The sequence below is a fragment of the Trematomus bernacchii genome, unplaced genomic scaffold (genome assembly GCF_902827165.1).
Source record: "Trematomus bernacchii unplaced genomic scaffold, fTreBer1.1, whole genome shotgun sequence".
NCBI classification, from domain to species: Eukaryota; Metazoa; Chordata; class Actinopteri; order Perciformes; family Nototheniidae; genus Trematomus; species Trematomus bernacchii.
The window spans coordinates 6,811,563-6,835,382 of record NW_022987513.1 but is presented as its reverse complement, the minus strand read 5'-3'; the positions used below and the strand labels follow the sequence as shown (position 1 = coordinate 6,835,382).

Sequence of the window (23,820 nt, the reverse complement as noted above, 5' to 3'; positions counted from 1 at the left end):
GGCAAAATGAGCTGAAGATATTCTTCACCTCCATCAGGGCGGAACACTCGTCAGAAAAGGACTCCGTCTTTCTCCACAAGGCGGTCCCATTGACGTAAAAGCGCCATGACTGGACGGCGAAGCTGCTGCCTCTCAGCCGAGGTAGGCTGGGCCTTACGTCGCCAAAACACCAATACCTCTTCGAGGAGTGGGTCATCTTCCTGCCAGGCACGAAGATCGGTTGCCGAGTGGGTTGGAAGAACCGAGACCAAAGACTGAGTTGCAGCCACCACAGGAGAAGCGGAAATGGGAGGGACCCAGTTTGGCACCTCAGCTTAAATAGCCGGTGCGCTCAATTGGTGCGCTGCGCTGGCCCGGTGCCAAGCAGCGGCACAGATGGAGAAGACCTCCGGTCACATATATAAATAAAATATTGACTAAGGATGAACTCACCTCTTTGTTGATGATATCTTGGTAATGTTATTTTCTCCGTTCATAAAAGGTTTGCAGATGTCAGAGCCCAACGTGTCCCTCTGCTTAAAGAAGCTAACAGGCCTCAACAACATGTCTCGAGATATAAATGTTAGTGAAGGGACCAGCCCTTGTTTGCATATATTTAGCTTGTTGGCATTTCTAAATGTTTTAACAGCTCTATGCACGCAACCTGCACAACACAAGTACAAACAGGCCAATACTCAGCTGTATTGTAGTCGGACATGTTTAGTCTTTTATCAGTTGTAATTCTTTTTTTATAATAGCATTGATGTTGGAACATTTTAATTGGGGCATTAACCATAGAGGAGCAAGAACAAGAAAAGTGCTTTCTAAAACAAATACAGATGTTTTATTGGTGACACTGCTTTGGTAAGTTATGTTCTGTTGGATGGTAAATTACTGAGGTCTGACTGTACATTTATGGATTCTTAGTTCATTCTCATCAGAATATGGTTTTTTTTCTCAGTGTAATGTTCACTAAAAATGATGGAGTAATGTTAATCTGCTTTATGGAAGAGTTCTACCAACACATGATATGCAAACAAACAGAGCACTGATCATCCCTTACAGTTCTTTTTGATGTGTTTTACTTGCATCTTCACAAAAAACATACTTTGGTGTACAGGTAGTGCTCTATTGGCAGGTTCAACCAAAGTAAATATGGCCATTATTTTGTTGAGTGTTGTTAAGATTGTGTTAATTGTCGCCATCAAGTGTGTACTTTGAGGATCACAGTCACCACTAAGATCTTAGTTTAACTCTTAAGATAAAACTGTTTCCAGAGATTCAGGGTTTATGTATAACTACAGCCCTGCAGTCTCATTCTGTGAGCTAAGTTATTTGATGGAGAAATGATGTGTGCATCCCCATTACTAAGGCAAGAAAATACTTAAGCTATATTATTTGTCTAAAAACTAGACTTTAATGTAGTGCCAGAATTCAACCGTATAAATTACAGTCTGAACATCAATTTGTCTTTATTCTTCTCGTATTCTGCAGAAAAATATCCATAGTTACACATCTCCAAGCATCCATCCGTGACTGATCTTCGACGTGTTCAACCTGGAAGACATCTGGACATCAGTCATCTTTTTTTTTGTAATTGAACTTATGAAGGGATTTACCATAATGTGTCACAGAAATGCTGTCCTATTTGAAAATACTCTTAGACTCTATGGTAATTTCTAAGAAAGCCATTATTTCAAAGCATATTGACAAGACAAACGCTGCTTTATAGCTTATAGAAAATAGAAGCTGACAAACATCTATTGTCAGTTCAAAATACAATCATGAGATGCAGGGCGAGATATTGAAAATAAGAAGTATTAATGACGAGAGGAAAGAAAAGGAAATTGTAAAAATTGCAAAACAATGCCCATTGCAGGATAAAATCTGACAATATTTTGTGGGAAATGTTTACAATCGTCGAAGAAGAACAGAGTTGTTGAAAAAAAATCCAAGGGAAGATAGAAATTGAAATGTAATATATATCCAGAAGGTGGCAGTAATGCATGCCGGCTTCTTTGAAATACCAACGAAGAAGAAGAGGAAGAAGAAACAGCAACAGCAGCAGGAGAAGGCGACGAAGAAGAATGACGAGAATACTAAACTGAAAATAGAGGGACGAAGTACACTTTAGTCAACGTTAAATTAACGCTGTTAACTCAAAACATTACCTTTGAACAAAGTGGCATTACATTTGCTAAACTATGACTGAGCCTCAGTCTGCGCTGTTACTCAGGAGACAGCTTGCAGGTAACGTTAATTATTAAACCTTGGTGGTAACTGATGCTGGCTGCCGAGCTAACGATGAGCCGCCGCCGTTAGCTGTGATTCAAACGATGGTGCTACTGGCGCAAACTGTTTTCTTCAGCCTTTCACACTAACGCCAATGACAAATAAACTGCGCTGACTTTATAGCAGTGGGCGTCGACAATTAACAACATCCAGTGTGTTGAGAGACCAACTCTTTTGTATTAAGACGTTACATACTGTTTTCAGTTGAAAGCCGCTGTCAGAAGTCCCAGCGACTTTCTAGTGTCGTGCTAGCTTAAAGCAGCTAGCATCACGTTAGCCTCTAGCTGGCTTGACTGAGTCGATGTGTTTACATATATTTCAACAGACATAACAAGTAGTGTTTCATTGTATAGACACGGTGTTCGCTAGTTATGTGATCAACCTGATGTTAGTTAATGTATTTGTGTATACAATAACATAATGTTCCACTAAATTACACAATGGTGTTGGCAAACCGTATTTAATTGTTAACATAATACTCGCTCCATCTGTATGCTAAGTTAGCTGCTGTCACTGTTGTTAGCTTCAACACGCCTAGCTAACGAGCTAATCTCGCATTATCTATATTCGCAGTTTTAGCAGAGACAGTCTGCCAATTGCATTTGACATATTTCTAAGAACACTTGAGTCGAACAACGCATCATGTAACTTGTTTGGTTTGTAGTACTCATTTGAGATTTGCGGTTGAGATTGTTTACTCCATCAGAAGCCTTTCAGGGACATAATGTGCTCTTGTGTAGCTTTATATAAGGATATTTCTGAGTAGGACTTGATTGCAATGAGGTAACTAATCTGATGTCACAAATGTTTAGTTGCCTCCCTATAAGCACTTGGAACAATTGCAGAGGCTGTTTATTGTCCTTTTGTTGCAGACATACACTTATAACAGAATCCAGTGTAGCATTGAAACTCACTACTGGTATTCTCTACCCAATGCATCAGTGCTTGTGAAGTAATCTTAAAGTCTCAGAGTTCACTTGTGACATAGAGGCAGCTATTTAAAAAATTGAACATACAGAAAGGTAGAATAGAAGTTAATGTGTTCACTCACTGACCAATAAAACATATCTATATCTCTGAGGACTTTATAGATAGATAAAGCCCTCAGATATACTACTATCTAGTAGAGTACTACTACTAACACTAACAAATTAAATCTATTATTTATTATTATTATTATTATTACTAATACACTAATGTACAGTATGTGCCCTACTGCACAGGTACTTGATGTCCCAAGCCGTGCCAACAAACAAATAATAGAAGTTTATAATCCTTTTACCTGAATCTGCATCAAATAAAAGAAAGAGATAGACAGTTATCCATTTATTCACAATAATTTCCCAAACACTTTAAAGTAAACATTTAAATCCAACTCATGAATCAAGAATCGTTGAAATCATTAAAAAGGCAAGGAATATAAAAAAAATACTATTTAATAACTATAATTATAGTGATACAAATGTTTTGTGGTGATCAGATTTGGGAACAATTTGAGAGAAACATGTCTTAAAACACTGCAAATCTGTGTAGGGGGATATGTTGTTGATAAGATTACTTAATTCCCTAGATTTCTTGAATCTTGGAAAAAAAAAAAAAATATTGTATGCCTCACTGTTCAGAAATGTTGAGCAAAACATAACCATCTTTATAAATGAGCACACACCGGCATAATTTAAACCGAAATTAATCCGATCATCCTAAAACGAATACATGCAAATAGGACCAACATCCTAACTTTTTTTTAAGCGGTGAAAAGCCCACAGGGTTTACAACAATCACATACAATTGACTGTCACTCTACCCTTTTACATTTTTCCTTAGACCAACATAAACTGACTGACAGGATTTTAGATTTTGCTCAGAATCAGTATTCTGCACAAGTGGTGATGGTATATTTAAGTTTGTTAATATTCTATAAGTAATAATACATGTTGAAATGCAAGAACAGTTAGGAGTTACAAAGGGAAATATGTCTCTAGAATTGCAGCTTGATCCAGTAAGTGAGTAGGAGTTGGCTGAATAGGATGGTGTGTGGTTTCAGCAACAAGAAGCTCCATTCACACCCCCAAGCAAGGCCTCCATAGACAAGGGTTTTAAGGCACAACATCATTGTAATTTACATTCTGTAGGAACTATAATAAAATGAGCTAATGGCAATTTGAATCTGGCTTTTGTTTTCATACCAAGAGCTAAACAAAAACCCAGTGGAAGGATTCTCAGCTGGCCTGATCGAGGATAATGATCTCTACAGATGGGAAGTACTGATCATCGGGCCTCCAGACACACTGTAGTAAGTTTACCATATTACCAAAAAAATATGTTTATGTTGGGCCTGGCAACTCTTATTGCTCCTCAGTTGCTATGGATGCTGTGAAATGTACACAAAATGCACTTTTTAAAATATTGATTATTCTCTTTTTTCCACAGTGAAGGCGGTGTGTTTAAAGCTCATCTGACATTTCCCAAAGATTATCCTCTCAGGCCACCTAAAATGAAATTCATCACAGATATTTGGCATCCTAATGGTACGTACAGGTGCCTGCTTCTGTTTGTAGTAAGACAACCCCTTTAAATTAATTTCAGAAATGTTTAGGATTTTTTATTTTTGTGATATGCATAAATGCTTATGATAACAGGCGTTTGTTAGTTTTTTTTAAATTAAAGTCAGAGGAATACATTCCAAATAATGTCAATATAAGGCTGTACCAGGGATACCTTTTATTTACAAGTTATAGAATAAGGTAAGTCTTGCTAAAAAATGCAATCAATGTGACAAAAATAAACTTAAAAATGACAGACATTTTTCATAGGAACTGTCTAAGAACAATATCATGAACTGGTTTGGTAGTTGATAAGCTAAATGTCATGTGGACATGACTATATATTGTGTAATTATTATTACACAAACGTATAGCATAGGCAACGCAAATAGCATTTTCTGCTTCACAAGTTTTCATATATTTTCTTTTTCTTTCCAGTTGACAAAAATGGAGATGTATGTATTTCTATTTTGCACGAGCCTGGGGAGGACAAGTACGGCTATGAGAAACCAGAGGAGCGCTGGCTGCCGATCCACACAGTGGAAACCATCATGATTAGTGTTATCTCTATGCTGGCTGACCCAAATGGTGACTCACCAGCCAATGTAGATGCTGCAGTAAGTTTAATTATTTAAAAGGGTTATTAGAAATAGTATCCTTCCCTGTAATTGTAGGATTTTTTTATACCATTTTTAATTTACTTTAAATGTATTTGTTTCATATGATTTTTGTGTATTTTAATTGTTTTGTATTTAAAGGTGGGGTAGGTAATTTTGGAGAAAACCGGCTCGAGATCGCTAGAATTAGGAAATACACGGCCGGAAAAAATCTGCCACTTCCTTACAGAGCCCCTCCTCCAACACACACGAACCCGCACATGACCAATGAGGGCACGAGATAAGTTTGTGCACAGATGGAAGGCTGACAGGCAGGTAGGCCATCCAGTTATTTTAGCCGGGCCGGCTAAAATGATTGGTCGTGCTTTTTACAGTACTACGGCTTCCACAGATGACATTTTTTTTATGGATTTTTTGTCAAAGTACTTAAGATATTCATTGCTATCGGGATGTTAAGAGCATTCCATGGAATATAACAAAAAGTCAAGCCGGTTTCTCAAACTTACCTACTCCACCTTTAATATAGATGTAAGGCAAATGATAATGCATATTTCTTTGTCTTGTTTTATATATCCATTTTCAACAAAGTACATCTTTGGACAAACTATGTCAATTAATACAAGAAAATAGAAATAGTGTCTGCATGAAATGCATTTGCTTGTCTCTTCCAAGCACAAACAAATGCAAGAAATAGCTTATGTATGTCTGCAATGGCATTAAATAGAGCATATATCTAAAAATGCACAAGTAAAAAATGCATGAATGTAATATAGCAATGAAATAAAAATGGAATAGGCCAAACACTTGAAAAGATAAACTGAATAGTTTACCTTTTTTCCCTCTGCAGAAAGAGTGGAGGGAGGACAGACACGGCGCATTCAAAAGGAAAGTTGCCCGCTGTGTACGAAAAAGCCAAGAGACTGCGTTTGAGTGATATTTAGCAACAAATCTAGCTTCATGTTTTCAGGGTAAGTATTCTTGACTTCACAAATCACAGCTTCCTTGTGCATCAGGCTAAACCAGTCATTTGGCATGCCATGTTTATTAGACACTCCTGTGCCCTCTAGACGATGTAGGCCTCAGCATCTGTTCCAATGTAAAAGGGGGAATGGAACTGGGCAATAGCTGTGACATTGTTTGAAATAGACATATCGATTCTCTACTTAAAGGAACCAGAAATGCACCTTTAGTCTTACACTATCTCACCTGACCCTAGGGTGCCACTCACTGTCAAACTGACTAGAATAAAAGTACCAATGAGTACAGAATTTATACCCTAACTTTATATTGCACACACATCAAACCGGTGTTATATACTTCATGTCTTTTGCCTTGTTATCATTTAATATTTGAGCTTGTTGATTGGTCCAGCTGCTTGCCAACATTTATTTTCTGTTATATCTTGTGGACTTTCCCACAGGTCTCCAATTGAAAATTCAACATGGCACTGTTCCTGCACTCTTCCACCCTGTCGCCAGGCTTGTCCTCCTTTATATTTCGGCAGGAACAGACTGGCTACTGTAGGCTGCAATAGAACATACAAGTGAACACCAAGACTGACAGACAACCGCCAAGCAAGTGCCAACACAAAAAACAACAACAAAACCCCCAGAAGACGATAAAACATTTTTCAAGTCTGTGAACTGCTTCAACATTCAGGAAGATATTGTAAAGACATGTATATAGCACAGACTAAACCGGATAATATATAAGCACCCTTTCCATCCATCAAGACACTTAGACCAAATGAAAAGCGCTGGCTCAGATAGATTTATTTGTTTCCATTTTCTCTCCTTCAACCCCAGCATGCATTAATGATCTTTTAGATAGTTTGAACAGAAGGTCTTGTATAGAAAGAGAGGTGTGAAGCTGTTGGAGGAATATCACCTATGAAGAACTTGATTGACTCGAGAAAGAGATGGATGACCGATGGAGGGACTACAGCCATATTAGAACACGCAGATGGATTCTCTAACACTCAGAGCTCAACATCTACGTGACCCTGATCGGTTTTCTCTTTTCTTTATCTGTTATCTGTCCTTCCATCCGGCTCAGTTGAATGAAGAAAGGCAACATACCCCGTACATTTTTTGTGCATGCTACATTTTGTTGATCTTTTTTCAAAAGTGCCTCCTAATAAAATGCTTGGCCAATTCACCCTGCATTGAACATGTGTTAAAAAATGGTGTACCACCTATGTATACATTTATTTAAAAACAAATACACAGGGAATCTGTATAATTAGGGTGTTGGTAACAATTTGGTGTGGCAATAACTCTCCTAGTATGAAGTGTACACATCTTAATTTTTTATATCCAGATCAAATTTGAGGACACTCCCCGATATTATGTTATTTTAGCAGCCCCTCTTTTCCATGTCCGTGTAGTCCTCAGTAGGAATTGTTATGCATGCTTCATCGTACCTTTGTTTAGGTTTGTTTTCTTTGCTGAATGTTTCTTGGATTTTGTTTGCGAATGTTTTGAGTGTGTATAAGGAATGTGTGCCCCATTTGTTTTGTCGCTCTACCCCCTTCATCCACAAACTCACGTTTATTCTGCTCACTGAACTATTGCAGTTATGCCTAATGTACAAAGACAAAATACTGATGTATATTTTTCATGTTATGAAACCTGTCACCTGTAGTAAGTTCTTCTAAAATATGACTTGTTTTCAATATCTACTTGTGTATTTAATTCAGGTATGTTTTGAAAACAACAATGACTAAATGTTGCTCTTCACATAGACAATGGAAACCTTTCCTGTGGTATTAACCAAGTATGCTTCACAGTATTTAAAAAAAGAATCCTCATTAAATATTGCATATATTTAGATAATTCATACACATTAATGCTCTGTGCCTTAGGCATTTATTTTGCTTTTCTGGTCAAAAGTTTTTACTGGAAGATTTTACCTTGTTTTCCAATAGTCAAAAAACAAATCAAATGTTGGTGATGGAAAACCACATAGCCAAATATTACACTTTTCAGAACTACTGTAACATTGTTGCAGTTTATAGGTATGTCAACGCTTGTTCTGTCTTGCAACCCCTGCAAGCACATTACTGTCAACAAGGAACATTGTAGAAATTGAATGGAGTAGTCCATAGTTTTTAGAAGCATAAGCTAGAAATTAGTACAGAATTGTGTCATATACAGCAGCTCAAAATGTGGAATTCTTTAACATTTGAGCAGAATTTTTACTTAATCAACTAGTATTTTGGAACTATTGAGCTTCTGACACATAATGTATAGTACAGTACATTTTCTATTTGATTTATTTCCGGGGATCAGGCATGTACCAACAAACATAATTGTAAGGAGGTCAGTAGCTTTTTTATATATACAATGAATGAACCAATAAATACTTAAGCAGATCTTAATAGGAGTCTCAGATAAAAAGGATACTTGTATCTCTTTTAAATCCACTATGTGTACTTTGTGTAACTCTTACTGCAGGAATTTGCTGGCTGGCACATTCGTAGACATAGGTAGGATTTTGGCAGAAGCTCCTGAAGGCAACATAAGTTGGACAACCGTTTACCAAATTGACCTAAACCGTACTGCTTTGGTTCAGAAACACAACACCTTTTACAGTTTAGTATTAAAAAAACACATCATTTTATTGTCACTTGCACCACTTATGTAAAAGAACCAATTTTAATATCAGTGCAAGAAGAATAGGGGAGATCATGTGATGAACTATCAATCAGCGTGTTTTGCGGACCACTTGAACGCAGCACCACTGCCCACTATCCGGCTGCTCGTCATATCGCGATAGAGACGGAGCTAACGCTGAGCAACATGGCGGAAGGTATGAGATTGGTTTTTTGACTGTTGGGTGCACTCCCTGTTTTCAGCGTATGCTTGTTGAACTGTTGGTCCGGATCAACCAGTGTCTTGTCAGTTAAATAAACCGTGCATTGTCTGTAGGTAATAATACAAAGCATTGCGACAGCTGAACCTGTCAGTGAGCCAGCTCTGCCGTTAGCTTCTCGTTGATGTTGCTAGCTGAATTTTATAGCTACGAGTTAGCCGAACCGGACAAGAGATGTTGGTGGGTTGGACCGAGGAGAATAATTCCGTTTTAGGCAAATTGCTAGTTTGCTACGTAAGAAAACACCCTTATGTTAACTTACAGAGTTGCAAGTAATGTTGGTATTACGGTTTAATTAAATGTCGGCGTCACGAATCCAATCAGACGATATACATTATAATTTCAGTAACGATACCGGTCAACTCTACCTTAACTGTGTCTGTCATTTGAACAAGACAACACAACAAAACATATTGTTTATATGATACAATTTCTGTGAAAAGGAGGGTAAATACATGAGGCAGGAGACTACAAGTGACAGGGTAGCTGTCACTCCCTGAAAGGTGTTACCTGCACAACCTGGCAGTAGTGCCATAGCCAAGTGCACCACCTATATTTGGCCTAGACACAAGGGAATGTGTGTTGTGTGTTCCTCCTTAAAGTAAATCTACTTACAACTTGGATCCAGATAATTTACAATCCAATGTAGGTGCTGTTAGGGTTGTGTAAGGATCTGCCCCATTGCTACCGAGCAGAAAACACATGTTTGGACTTTCTGCGTCTGAGCCTTACCTTCAATGGGAAAGTGAAATGAAAAAGAGAAGGCCCATTTTTTTAAATTTTCAAATTGCCCCTTCAATGCTTGTATTATGTTGTGAGTAGCAAAGTTTGAGACTATTCTCATCCGGTGGTGTATTTACAGTAAATGCCTAAGCTTATTGTTTTGCATAGCCTGGAAGAGACTAGATTATGTTAACAAGTCCTGACAAAGAGGAGTGCATTTCATACTCAACACTTGGTAAGATGCATTGTTTACACAGGGTGGAGAACTGCTTGTACATACAGTTGTCTTGGGACAGACTTTTTAAAGCTTCATGCAAAAACGTGCTTTTAAAAAAACACTAAGTGATGTCTGCTTATCCTGCAAAGGGAAAGTGTGCTTTAGTACATAGTGTAGGAATAAGTCCAGTTGCTGGTCAGTTGGCCCTAAACTGCCGGTCCTCCGTATCGCCCTTCCTGTGTTGAGCTGATCAGGTGGTTTTCAGAAGCACCCCCCTCCTGTTCCTCATGACTAGTAGCTGTGCCAGTAACGGTTTACGAGGAAGGACGAAGTAACGTGCCGTCTCAGCATTCTTTCCTCACTAAAACTTTACTGGTATAAAGGAAGGAAATGGGCCCCCGTGAAACTCTGGAATCAAGGCTGATACATAAAAAAGTGTTGTAACACTAAGATCTGTGGAATGTGGAAGTGTAATGCATTAAGAGGAATAGGGAAAGGTTTGTAAGATTTGGAAACTTAAATCGTGTATGCCCTATGTAGGGAATGCGGACATTTATTTTATTCTGTGCAACGTGGTGACACAGAAATGGGCCATAATTATGAAAAAGAATAATGGATCAAGTCACAATTCTCAAAACAACACTGTAGATGAAAATCCAGTTCACAATCAGCAACATTTGTATTTTTCTGTCCCTTCATATCATCATTGTCACAAATAAAAGTGTGAAATAAATTACACTAACTACTATAAATTGCAGCCATTGTATTTTCGACCAACCCTTTTAACTGAAAAAGTGGTCCAAATAGTCCCGTTTCAAATTGTGATCAGTTATAAATATTTCTGACCTACTTTTTGTATCCCTACATCTTTGTTTTGTCCTCTACCTGTCTCCCTCTCCTTGATGTGGCACAGAGGAGGTGGCCAAGCTGCAGAAGCACCTGGCCCTGCTCAGGCAGGAGTATGTGAAGATGCAGCAGAAGCTGGCTGACACAGAGCGGCGCTGTGCCGTGCTCGCTGCTCAGACCCCTAGCCAGGGCTCCCCCAGCCCTGCAGCTGCAGACACCTTCATCAGCCGCCTGCTGGACATCGTGGCCAACCTCTATCAGCAGGAACAGTACAGGTGAGGACCAGCAGGGATGGCTACATCTTAGCTTGAGATGTAGCTAATCCAGCAGTTCTGGATATGTTATCATGTGACAGTAATGTGCCTGCTCTGGTGTGACTTGTGTGAAACAACCTACCTACCTTATTGCAGTCACATGCAAAAACCTGTCAATGTACGTCATGCATCAACGGAATATTTAACCCATAAAAATGATAATTTTCCTTCTGTTGATTGATTGAAGTAAATGGTGGCATTCTTTCAAAACATCCATTTACAAGCTCTCAAACTACTTTGCGATATATTCTAAGTCTCCTTTCCTATATTGACTACTTCATGAATACATCCTTTTTCACTCACAATTCCTGTGAGACTGTTGTGAAAGATTGTAAACCAATGTTTTGATATAGTTTTGTGTTGTTAAATGCTTCCATCATCTACCTAAATGTATTAAGAGTTTTCTTCATTTATGGAATCCTTGTCCACTGTGAAGGCGTTTTCTTTGAGAAGATATATATATAAACACCTGTGTTTTTCAGAGATGAATGTGTTTGTTTTGCAGTGATCTGAAAGTGAAAGTCGCAGGGGAGAATCTCAGTGCCCATAAGTTTGTGTTGGCAGCTCGCAGCGATGCCTGGAGTCTGGCTAACCTGTCCTCCACCTCCGAACTGGACCTATCTGGTGAGCAAACTATGGTGTGATGTCACTGTGTTAATGGCGAAGGTTTAAATGAATGTAAATCCAGTCCTTACCTACCCACGTCTATCAGTCAACATGCCTATGACTATTTATTTTGGAGCTGATCAAGCAGACTGTCAAAGTCCAGTATTGTGCACAGTTTTGTTCAGAGTAGGTTTTAGCCGTCCTACCTATTTCACAGTAAACTTATCAGTCTGGGTTGAATTCAAATAAATATGAGCAAATGCCGGAGAAATGTGGAATACCTCTGATAAACATTTTTTTATAGTTGAGTGTATTCCAGTTTTCAAAATAAAGGAATACATTTTTTAAGTTGTCCAAACTCATTGTTATATGGGGTGTAGAGTATCTAATTAAATTTGTTACATCTTAAGTAAACATTTTAAGTAAATATTGTACTTTTAAATCATCTGCATTCAATTGGCAACATTAGTTACTTTGCAGGTTCAGATTATTAATTAATAAACATATATTTTCAAATAGTTTATAATGTACTATTCTAAATTAAGAAAACCTGTCAACATAAGAAGTAATTCAAGTTAGCGCCACCTTTACCAGGAACAAAATACAAATGTAATGTATACATTTCCATCTCTGAAAATGACGGTAGGTTAGTCATTGATCGCTCTGCATACATTTCTGACTTGGTGACATGATTGATCTCCAGATTGCAAACCTGAGGTTGCCATGGCAATGTTGCGCTGGGCATACACGGATGTGTTGGAGCTTACTGAAGATGATGCCTTTCTAATTGACTTGATGAAGTTAGCCAACCGCTTCCAGCTTCAGCTGCTCAGAGAGAGGTCAGTCACCAGCCATATATACTTACTTCCTATCTGCAGGCTTTAATTTAACTTGAATTGATGCTAGTGGCAGCATTACTGATACATAACATCTTACAGAGGAACATGTGTCACTTAACAGCCCATAAATACATGTGTTTCTCTCCTTTGACAGGTGTGAAAAAGGCGTGATGTCCTCAGTGAATGTCAGGAACTGCATACGCTTCTACCAAACAGCTGAGGAGCTTAATGCCACCACCCTGATGAACTACTGTGGGGAGATCATTGCCAGTCACTGGGTGAGCACCTTAGTTCCGGCAGTGTTTGAACACAGAGTTATTTTCCCAGTCGTGTGCTTGAAAAAGCAAGTGGCCCTCATAATAATGCGTACCAAACTGCTATAGAGTGGTGTACGAATGAGTTCAGAAACCCAGACATGTTTTTGCATTTTAACACTTTCGCTTCCCTTGTTTCAACTTAGTTGTTTGTATTGTTCTTGGTTAGATGCCTGAAAAAACTACACAAGCTGAAGAGATTTTCACATTTTCCTACGACATAAAATACGTCGGTTGATTCCCCACTCGTGAATGTCTGAAGCTTCTATGTGTCTTTAAAACAGCGGTTGCTTACAAGCAAATGAGCCGCCTTTTGCTTAGCTGTAGTGATGCGTTGTTTAGCCTTACGTTGGCTTTTTATTCCAGCAATTGCATTTATGCTTTAAGAAACATTAAAATGGTGTTACTATGTGGATATATCCTGCTGAACAAAACATTTAAGTATAATGAACACATAAGCCTCAAAGCTTTATTTCTGCAATATAAAAAATATCCCATTGTGTTGGTCGAGGGAGACTTGGAATGCTAACTTCAGGGTCGGACTACCAAAATGCATCATCTCCTAACCACTCTGTAAATTGTTTGGATTATCAGTTAATCTACAAGGTAAACCGTTTTCATTAGTCCTGAAAAATTATGCCAATGTTGAATCATTTTAAACCTGCTGTGTTTCTTTGTGGTTTCCTCACGCTTATTCCTTTTTGACAGACCAGGGTTATGAGGCATCTCATAATTTACGATACAATGAATCCAGAGAGGGTGTAGCTCGGCAGGGGTCAGGGTTATCTTTATGACTTTGGTGCAGACTGTCAGCAGCTTCTGACACCTCAGTCTCGAGCTCTGATAAATGCCTTTCAGAAAAGCAAGGAATAAGCTCAAGAGCCTGTTGACATTGTTTTTATCTGAAGATAACAGATGACACTTGTTGACTTTCTCCATCAATGGGCCAGTTCTGATGTTTGACACTGACAAGTTGTTGTTTCATTGCTTGTGTTTTACTAGGATGACCTGAGGAAAGAAGATTTCAGCACCATGAGCGCCCAACTACTTTACAAGATGATCAAATCTAAAACAGAGTATCCTCTCCACAAAGCCATTAAAGTAGAGCGGGAAGATGTGGTCTTTCTCTATCTCATCGAGATGGACTCACAGGTCAGCTCCCTGCAGAGATCCTTTATCAACTGCCTAATAACCAATGTCTGTTACATACTGGTAGAATTGTCATTATGCTATATTATGGTTTATTTTAAGGTTGTTTTTGATATTTTTTCCAGCTACCTGGAAAGCTGAATGAACTGGACAACAATGGTGATCTCGCTCTTGACCTGGCCCTCGCTTGTAAATTGGAGAGTATTGCCACCACTCTGGTTAACAACAAAGCAGATGTGGACATGGTGGATCAGAGTGGCTGGAGCCTCCTGCACAAGGCTATCCAAAGAGGTCTGTGGGAGCTTTTATTATTACAGTTGTGTCTTTCTTGAAGAAGTGAAGGTCAAAATGAACTAAAAAGCCGATACTTGGTGTCAATACCCAATGGGCTTTTTTTCCTGTAATTTTTCTGTGTGAATACTAGATTTGTAAAGTCAGAAATGAAAGCAGAAACTCCTCTCTTCCCTCATAAATTATTCTTCCTATTTTACCAGGGGATGAGTTTGCTTCCATCTTCCTGATTCGTCACTCGGCTCAGGTGAACGCATCCACAGTGGGAGCGGTTGAAACCCCGCTTCACCTCGTCTGCTCTTTCAGCCCCAAGAAACACTCTGCAGAAGTGATGAGCGGCATGGCGCGGATCGCAGAGGCTCTGCTTAAGACCGGAGCCAACCCCAACATGCAGAACAGCAAGGGCAGGTAGGGCTCTGAGCTCTATGCAAAGCTGCCCCACGGATGTGCAAAGTATGACATTTTTTCTTTTGTCTTTTTTTAGAACACCGTTGCATGAAGCTGTGGCCTCGGGGAATGAGCCAGTGTTCAACCAGCTTCTACAATGCAAACAGTGAGTTAAATTCAGATTTAAATGGAATAAGTGAATTTTGTTTTTGACATGGAAAGACACACACACAGCATGCTTAGTGGACAATTAGTTCAACTATTAAAAAAAAAAAGACTAAAATTAATATTATATTATTCCTTGTTATTCATTTTCTCTCTAACATGCTTACAAAAACTAAATTAGACAACAAATAAACAATTTAAAAATACCTGAATTCACAAAATACTCACAAAAAAGATTTGTATAAATAGAATCCTACATCAAGGCAACACTATTTAAAGAGACAATTCAGTTGATTTTGAGGTGACTGTCCCTTTAAGACCATGTGACCCTGGTCATCCTTTAACTCTTAAAATAATCCTGCGTGTAACCTGCCGTAATCTGTCCATCCCGTTAGACTTGACCTTGAGCTGAAGGACCATGAAGGCAGCACAGCTCTGTGGCTGGCCCTGCAGTACATCACCCTGTCCTCGGATCCCTCGGTTAACCCTTTTGAGGATGACGCTCCAGTGGAGAATGGCACCTCTTTTGATGAGAATAGCTCTGCAGCCCAGCTTATTCAGAGAGGAAGCGACCCGAATGCACCGGACTCTACCACAGGTGCTGCTTGATTACCTCACTTGAGATTCATGTCTAGAATGAACTGTGCTTTTTAATGTCACGTTCTCATCTTCATCTTCTTTTGTTTACCCCTTTTAGAAAGCAGTCTAATGCAGAGAGCAGCGCGGGCGGGCAATGAGGCAGCTGCACTTTTCCTTGCCACTCATGGAGCAAAGGTCAACCATGTCAACAAATGGGTAAGTGTGAACATTAGGACACAAAACAAGCAAACAATTACACAGTTTTGATGAGTTTCAGTTTCTAATTTCTCAGGTTTCAAAATGAACTTGTTTATTATTAGGATTTGCTGTTTTATGATACAGACTTAGACTTGGATATAGTTTTCCAAAACGATTTGTTTTCATGGGTAAAAAGAATATATTTAGAAATATGTTTAGATAGATAGAATCAGAGGGATGAACCCCTCTTTAATGGTCACACATGCAGAGCACACAGCACGCACAGTGACATGTGTTCTCTGCATTTAACCCATCCTAGTACCAGGAGTCTAGTACTAGGAGCAGTGGGCAGCTATTGTACAGCGCCCGGGGAGCAATGGGAGTGAGGGGGGAAGGGGGTTGTCCGGTGCCATGCTCAAGGGCACCACGGCAGGGCAGGAGGTGAACTGGGACCTCTCCACGTAGCAGTCCACACTCCTTATTTAGGTCTGGTCGGGGACTTGAACCAGCGACCCTACAGCTCCCAGTCCAAGCCCCTACTGACTGAGCCACTGCCGGATTGTGATATCTTGGTTTATATAATTCAGATCTCTTACTCTCTTTGTGTCATTTTACTGCAGTCATCAATCAAAATCAGGCTTTTTCTTCATTTGGTATCTCAAGAGCTTAAAAAGTTACTGGATAACTTATCATCACATCCTAAGATGTAGATGAACATTTGTATGTAACACTAAAGATCTTGTAATTTTTTCCGGTAATAATCCTTCTACCTTCTGTCAGGGTGAGAGCCCGCTCCACACGGCGTGTCGCTTCGGCCTAGCGAGCCTGACAGCAGAGCTGCTGCAGCAAGGGGCCAACCCCAACCTGCAGACCCAGAAGGCTCTGCCTGAGGACACTGCTGGCGTGGCCATGCAGAGCCCCCTCCACATGGCCATTGCTAACAACCACCCTGATGTGGTGTCTGTCATCCTTGAGCAAAAAGGTCAGCCTTTCTACATAAAAGCCTGTAAATAAAGAGCCAACATGGCAGGTGTTTTAAACAACTTCTGCTTTGCCTCACTACGTCTTGTTCCTAAACGTCCTGAAACTGATCCACTAACCTCTCCCTTGATGGCTCTATTGCAGCCAATGCACTTCATGCCACCAACAACCTCCAGATCATTCCAGACTTCAGCCTCAAAGACTCAATGGAACAGACAGTGCTGGGATTGGCTCTCTGGACAGGTACACAGCATGACACCTCCACAGGGATATTCCTTTACTACTTTGCATTCTGCATTATCAAAATCATATGTGAAGTCCATAACCTTGGTGATCTGTGTATATGATGTATGACATGTACAATGTGTCCCTGTCAGGCATGCACACCATAGCCGCTCAGCTGTTGGGCTCAGGGGCTTCTATCAATGACCCTATGTCCAATGGACAGACCCTGCTACACATGGCCATCCAAAGACAGGACAGCAAGAGTGCCCTCTTCTTGCTTGAGCACCAGGCCGACATCAACGTTAGGTAAGGCTTATTTTCCTTTGCAGATGTAAATATTTGTTACCGCCTGTTTTATGAATGATTGTTTTGAGTATTTGGTATACTGAGGGGAGAGTTTTTTTAAGGTTTTTAATACGGAATTCCGAGCATATCTATGACTGTATCCACCATACTCAATATAGCGATGGCTGACAAGACATACGAGTGTGAATTTTACAGCAACAAATGAGTAAATGCAAGTTTTCCCAGGGCTGGCTTGGCAAATCCCAAATTCAAAGCCTGCTTGGCTAAGGATTCCTAATGGGAAAAGCAAGCTAGATGAAAAACATCTCGAACGTGTGGGAGGTGGTAATATTAAGCCATATGCGCAGTAGTCTTGTCAGAGCATCCTCGCACTCAGCCGTTAAGTCAAATCTCCCCAGTCTGGACATTTTTTTAATTTTAAAACGGAAATTGTGTAGGAGCACCAGGGAGTGAGACTTCATTCTCTGCTTATTATGGCAATATATCTTTCCATAGCAAACAGGTGTTCCCTTATATAATAAATGCTCTTTCAATTGTTCTTTTTTTGTCTTACGTACGTCTATTCTTTCTCCACTACCAGGACCCAGGAGGGACAAACAGCACTACAGTTGGCCATTAGTAACCAGCTGCCACTGGTGGTGGATGCCATTTGCACAAGAGGAGGTGATATGTCTGTGGTGGATGACAAAGGCGACCCTCCGTTGTGGCTGGCTCTGGAGAATGGCCTGGAAGATATTGCATCCACGCTGGTGAGACAAATGCATACACAGCTAATTTGGAGATAAACGGACCCTCTTAGTTCTTCACACTGCCAAATATTCACTATTACAAAACTCTATTCAAGATCAAATGAAACCGAAAAAATGAAATGAAACCTTAAAGAGCCTGAGGCATAGATACATGTAGTTGTTTTATTGTTCAGATTTAGTCTTTGGTTTTTGTTCTCTTATGTTAATTGAGTGTTAGTTACATTTAGATACATACTTCATCCAAAATGTAAAAGAAAAAACGAATGAATACTTTCCATTGTATTAAGGAAACAGCAATGATGTTTGCATGTCCATATAACATCCATCACCTTCTTCTACATTCCTTCATATCTGTCAGTCTTATTCAAAACACCTGATAGGAACAAGGAATGGATCCAAAAATAAACATAAGCCACTAAAGCCAAAACCCTTTTACCGACCTGTATTCACATCTAAGTGCATCTTTATGTACTCTCTCTATGACAATAATAATATTACTGCATTTTCTACCCAGGTCCGCCATGGCTGTGATGCGACTGCTTGGAGCATAGGGCCCTCTGGCTGCAAGCAGACCCTCCTGCACAGAGCTGTGGATGAGAACAATGAGGTCTCTGCGTGCTTCCTCATCCGCAGGTCTGCCAATCTCCTCTCCATTAGGGTTCGGGAATGCACATATTTGCCTAGTGTGAATATTTTGTCAATCATTGGGTTTGGAAAATATCTGTTTTCAACAAAGTTCTCTGAATTAAAATATGTCCGCCTTGTGTGTGTGTGTGTATAGTGGTTGTGACGTCAACAGCACGAGACAGCCAGGCCCTAACGGAGAAGGAGATGAAGAAGCACGAGATGGACAAACACCCCTCCACCTGGCCAGCAGCTGGGGGCTGGAGGAAGTGGTGCAGTGCCTTCTAGAGTTTGGAGCCAATGTTAATGCACAGGTCAGTCCTGTCACATCAGGGGTCCAATTTCTCCCTGTTTCACTACCAAAGAGATTACTTAGGAAATTGTAAACGCATTCTCTTGAATTGAATCTGTTCTCCTTCTATTTCTGTCAGGATGCAGAGGGCAGGGCTCCCATCCATGCTGCCATTAGCAACCAGCACAACGTCATTATACAGCTCCTCATTTCCCATCCGGACATTCGTCTCAACGTGCGCGACCGTCAAGGAATGACCCCCTTCGCCTGTGCCATGACGCACAAGAACAACAAAGCAGCAGAGGCTATTCTCAAGAGGGAGCCGGGGGCTGCTGAGCAGGTAGCACGCACATGCTAAATGTACCACTGTAGCACTTCTACAGATTATAGGGCCTGTGTCCTTTTTCTGAGGGCCAGCTTCTTTTTTTCAATTGTTCCCTCTAGAAAAAGCAATGCAGCCAGCGTCTTTTTTCTGAGCACACAGAGGTTATTGTGCCGTCCCCAGCACTTCTAATTTGTTTTTGGCTTTATCTTTCAAAAAGAAACTGTCATAACAGAGACTGAAAAGCTCTTTTCTTTGAGCCATTCGGCTGGGCGGACACTGAATGATTCTGCTGAGTTTTGTACTTTTATCGCCCATAAGTGGTTCATCCTTCTCGCTCCACGTTCATCCAAAGGGTGAGAGCAGGAATCTTCTGGTTGGAGCTCGTGTTGATAAACTCAAAAAGTATATAGTAGCTCAAACGGATAATAAAAAAGAAAGGGCATGTGTGTCATACAAAAGCAGTGAAATATTTTCAAGATATTGTTGTAATATAAAGTGCTTCGAGCTCCTTTTCAAGAAATGCTGGCTTTTCTGCTAGAGAAAGACACCAAGTGGACGCAGGGCCATACAATATTCTTCTTTCCTGACCTCAAACTTCTGTTTATAACCAGGTGGACAACAAGGGACGTAACTTCCTCCACGTGGCTGTGCAAAACTCTGACATCGAGAGTGTCCTGTTCCTCATTAGCGTCCAAGCTAACGTCAACTCCAGGGTTCAGGACGCAGCCAAGCAAACCCCCCTGCACCTGGCCGTCCATGCTGGATCTGAGATCATTGTCCGCAACCTGGTACACACCTAACCATCTCATGGTCCCCAACATGTTACCATTCATGCCAATTTAAGTGTATGGTGCTCTAAGTATTGTTTTCATTGTGCATCTTTCTTCTCTCCAGCTGCTTGCGGGAGCCAAAGTAAACGAGCTGACCAAACACAGACAGACAGCGCTGCACCTGGCCGCCCAGCAGGACCTGGCCACCATCTGCTCCGTGCTGCTGGAGAACGGAGTAGACTTTGCTGCTGAGGATGAGAATGGCAATAACGGTACCTTACATTTGTATTTATTATGCTTCTGTTTCTTTGTAGTCTGGGAACATTCTATTTGATGTTTGCATCCATTTGGCAATCAAATTGATTCATCTAAACAAGAAATGTATACTGATTGTGCTAGTGGGATTTTTGTGTTCTCCATTTGTAACCAGATAGTGTTGGTTTAGGCAGTTAGAGGTGTCATTTCATATTGTGTACTGGGCGTGTAATGGCTATGATGTCTAAGAAGAATTCTATTATAAAGCCACAACTGAAAGTGGGTGGCAACAGATATCAATATTGAGAATACTAATCGATTTAGGTGACAATCTATGTTTCGATCTCTGAATTGCCTTTTTTCAGTCCTCTGCAAAACTCTTATATATAATATTTGATCATTTTCTTTGTCCTTTTTGTTGTCTCCCCAGCTCTGCATCTGGCTGTGATGCAGGGCCGCCTTAACAATGTCAGAAGCCTTCTCACAGAGTCCAACATTGATGCTGAGGCCTTCAATCTCAGGTACACTTTCACAGTAAAAGAATGTGATCAAACTTTGAAGTCATTGCAGCAGCATATTTAACACCACGGTGCTGAAATAAAACAGAAACTTAGAATATTAAGAAAACAGGAAGTGTAACATTTTGAAACACAACATATAACCTTCTGTAGACTAAGATGTCAACTTCTCCGTTTGTTTTCAATCTTATAATCTCTGTTTAGGGGTCAGTCACCAATGCACGTACTAGGCCACTATGGGAAAGAGAATGCCGCTGCCATTTTTGAGTTGTTCCTGGAGTGTATGCCTGAATACCCTCTGGACAAACCCGACAATGAAGGCAACACAGGTACTGTAGCTTGTTTGATTATTGTTAAGAGTACACAAACGGCATACTATTACCAGTGTTCCACTTGTGATAGAATGACTGACCTGTATTGTATTGCAGTGCTGCTTCTTGCCTACGTGAAAGGAAATGCAAACCTGTGCCGTGCCATTGTGAGGGCTGGGGCTCGCCTGGGCATCAATAATAATCAGGGAATCAACATTTTCAACTACCAAGTTGCAACAAAACAGTTGCTCTTCCGCCTTCTAGGTACGTTTTTTTGTGTTCATTTTTGTATTTTGTGCCTCTACTGTGACATGTTAACATGCTTTAATGTTCAACAAATGCTTAATTCACATTTAACAAACTGCCTGTGCTGCAACACCGCTTTTCACCCTCTGTCTGAAAACCAGAGACCAGTCTGCTCTGATTGGTTAGCCAGCGGGGTCAGTTGTGATTATTCAATGGCGTAGTGATGTCCCGCCCCTTTGCATATCACCTACAATGTGTTGGAACTCCAGCCAATAGAAGTGCTAGTGTTTCATAGTGATGTCAATATGTTACAGAAGTAAACAAAGGACAGCAATGGAGGCGTTTCAGGGGGGGGGGGGGGAGAGAAACTTCCTGTGGAGGGAACACTGGGATATTAGCCTTTGCTGACCATTCACAAAAACCTATATAACACACTACAGGAAAGGGGAAACACAAAATAGCCTAATGGGAGACTTTAAAACAACACTACTTTAACTGATATGCTCTGATGCAATGTATTTGATCCCTGTGACAATTTCTTGTTTTTGTTTAGATATGCTGTCCAAAGAGCCCCCTTGGTGTGATGGGTCCAATTGCTATGAATGTCTCGCCAAGTTTGGTGTTACAACACGGAAACATCACTGGTGAGTAGACTGGATTTTTGAATATGTGCAATCAATACTCCTCTTTTCCTCTTTATAATCCTGTGTCTCCTCCTTTGACTCCAGCCGCCACTGTGGGCGCCTGTTGTGCCACAAGTGCTCTATAAAGGAGATCCCCATCATCAAGTTTGACCTGAACAAGCCGGTGAGGGTGTGTGACATCTGCTTCGATGTACTAACTCTGGGTGGGGTAACGTCGTAATACAGTGGCCTGGATATCCTCCACCCTCTGACGCTGGCCATGCCTTGGCACAGTTATTCAGGCACACCAGGAGAAGGGACGTCGGTAGCAGAACAAACCAACAAGAGACCCTGGGACAATTATGGACCATCTTCTTTATACTATACCAATCTATGAAAAAACTATTATTGTTCTAGAGGGACCTTTCATATAGAAAGTGAAGCATTGTCATTTTGTTTCCGTTTTGATCAAAGCATTTTAAAGTGGATATAAGCCACTCTCCAGCCCGATGATGGTTGTTTGTTAATCAGTTTCCCTGACCCAATGATGTTTGTAATGATTGGCTCTTATTATCACAACAAAGACATTTCATTTCAATGAACATTCAAATCAAACATCTTTTTGGAGGGATTTGTCCTGTTCTCTAATGGGATATTCCACCATCAGCAGCCTTTTATGTGAGCTGCCCAAAGGCAAACATGCAATGCTACAAAATGAATACCTACAAGAGCAAGGTTTAAATCTCTATATCTCCAAATACTACACCATCAGCATGTTCTGTTCTCTTTCATTTTTCATTCTTCTGAGACTCTAATTCTGTATTAACTGGAACAATTTGGGATGTAAAGGGAAAGCACCTCTACTGATTTTATTAAGCTAGCATTATAACATTCAATTACTTTATTGTCTAATGAAAGATGGCACAACTAGAAAATAATAAAATGCATTATGAAATGTTTATTTTCTCCACGATTGGTAGAGTCTATCATGTGTGGGCATCAGCTCAATTAAATGGAATGCTTAATTTTGAACATGGCAAGCTGCGAAAATGTGAACTTTTATATCAAAAGATATAAATGTGAGTCCCAAAAAAAATCTTTCAACATTCCTCCTGTTACTGAAATGCCTGTCATCCCTAAGTGTGTCATTTTGATTTGTAGCCTTAAATCATGTTTTCAAAATCAGTCACCTATAATTACATTCCATTTTTTATCTGCCATGAGGTCCTCATAGGAAGTTGTGAGCATCGAACCCACAATGTGGCCTCAAGTCAAGTCGTCTTAACCCACCACATTTAACGCTTCTTGATTTCTAAGCCTATCAGGTGCACTTTATCAAGATCACATGAGATTTTCGATCATTGGGGAGTATGTGGAGCAGAGGGATGTGGCCAAGGAGTGGGGCCTCTTTAAGTATTGTTAAATTGTACAGATAAATGTGTGATATTTTTGACCACTACAACTGTTTTGTACTTAAATGCAGTTTGTGCTTGTCATTGTGACAAACCTAAATCTTGCCTCTGTTAATCTTTTATGCACATTGTTTAATCTTTTATGCACATTATATTGTATCTGTATGCTCAGATATCTAGCCTGTTTCTTCCTGGTGTATCCTTTTAGAGAAAGGGAGGACAACTTTACATAAAGGTCATCAAAAAACAAC

General features: G+C 40.1%; 2 protein-coding genes across 2 annotated transcripts; both read left to right on the top strand.

Annotated features, from left to right (window-relative positions):
* Positions 1-2,006: 2,006 nt before the first annotated feature.
* On the top strand, positions 2,007-8,107 carry ube2g1a (ubiquitin-conjugating enzyme E2G 1a (UBC7 homolog, yeast)). The gene is made up of 6 exons (XM_034115042.1): positions 2,007-2,229; positions 4,462-4,564; positions 4,702-4,799; positions 5,253-5,431; positions 6,279-6,399; positions 6,852-8,107. The coding sequence occupies exons 1-5, from the start codon at positions 2,184-2,186 to the stop codon at positions 6,363-6,365; spliced, it is 513 nt and encodes a 170-aa protein (XP_033970933.1). The 5' UTR covers positions 2,007-2,183; the 3' UTR covers positions 6,366-6,399; positions 6,852-8,107.
* A 1,032-nt stretch (positions 8,108-9,139) lies between these two features.
* Positions 9,140-23,819, top strand: ankfy1 (ankyrin repeat and FYVE domain containing 1). Its single transcript, XM_034115018.1, has 25 exons — positions 9,140-9,241; positions 11,158-11,365; positions 11,910-12,028; positions 12,714-12,849; positions 13,004-13,127; positions 14,166-14,315; positions 14,438-14,603; positions 14,807-15,011; positions 15,088-15,156; positions 15,551-15,753; positions 15,853-15,950; positions 16,713-16,914; positions 17,058-17,156; positions 17,291-17,444; positions 18,025-18,193; positions 18,708-18,826; positions 18,975-19,131; positions 19,249-19,449; positions 20,046-20,222; positions 20,329-20,476; positions 20,890-20,980; positions 21,182-21,306; positions 21,406-21,552; positions 22,088-22,178; positions 22,263-23,819. The coding sequence occupies exons 1-25, from the start codon at positions 9,232-9,234 to the stop codon at positions 22,396-22,398; spliced, it is 3,504 nt and encodes a 1,167-aa protein (XP_033970909.1). The 5' UTR covers positions 9,140-9,231; the 3' UTR covers positions 22,399-23,819.
* Position 23,820: the final 1 nt, after the last annotated feature.

Bases quoted from the DNA above. Each gene is read 5' to 3' on its own strand.
- ube2g1a (XM_034115042.1), top strand. From the start codon at position 2,184: ATGACTGAGCCTCAGTCTGCGCTGTTACTCAGGAGACAGCTTGCAG. The intron at 4,565-4,701 runs GTAAGTTTACCA...TTTTTTCCACAG, and splicing joins GGGCCTCCAGACACACTGTA to TGAAGGCGGTGTGTTTAAAG. The intron at 5,432-6,278 runs GTAAGTTTAATT...TTCCCTCTGCAG, and splicing joins CAGCCAATGTAGATGCTGCA to AAAGAGTGGAGGGAGGACAG.
- ankfy1 (XM_034115018.1), top strand. The intron at 15,754-15,852 runs GTGCTGCTTGAT...TACCCCTTTTAG, and splicing joins TGCACCGGACTCTACCACAG to AAAGCAGTCTAATGCAGAGA. The intron at 19,132-19,248 runs GTCAGTCCTGTC...TATTTCTGTCAG, and splicing joins GAGCCAATGTTAATGCACAG to GATGCAGAGGGCAGGGCTCC.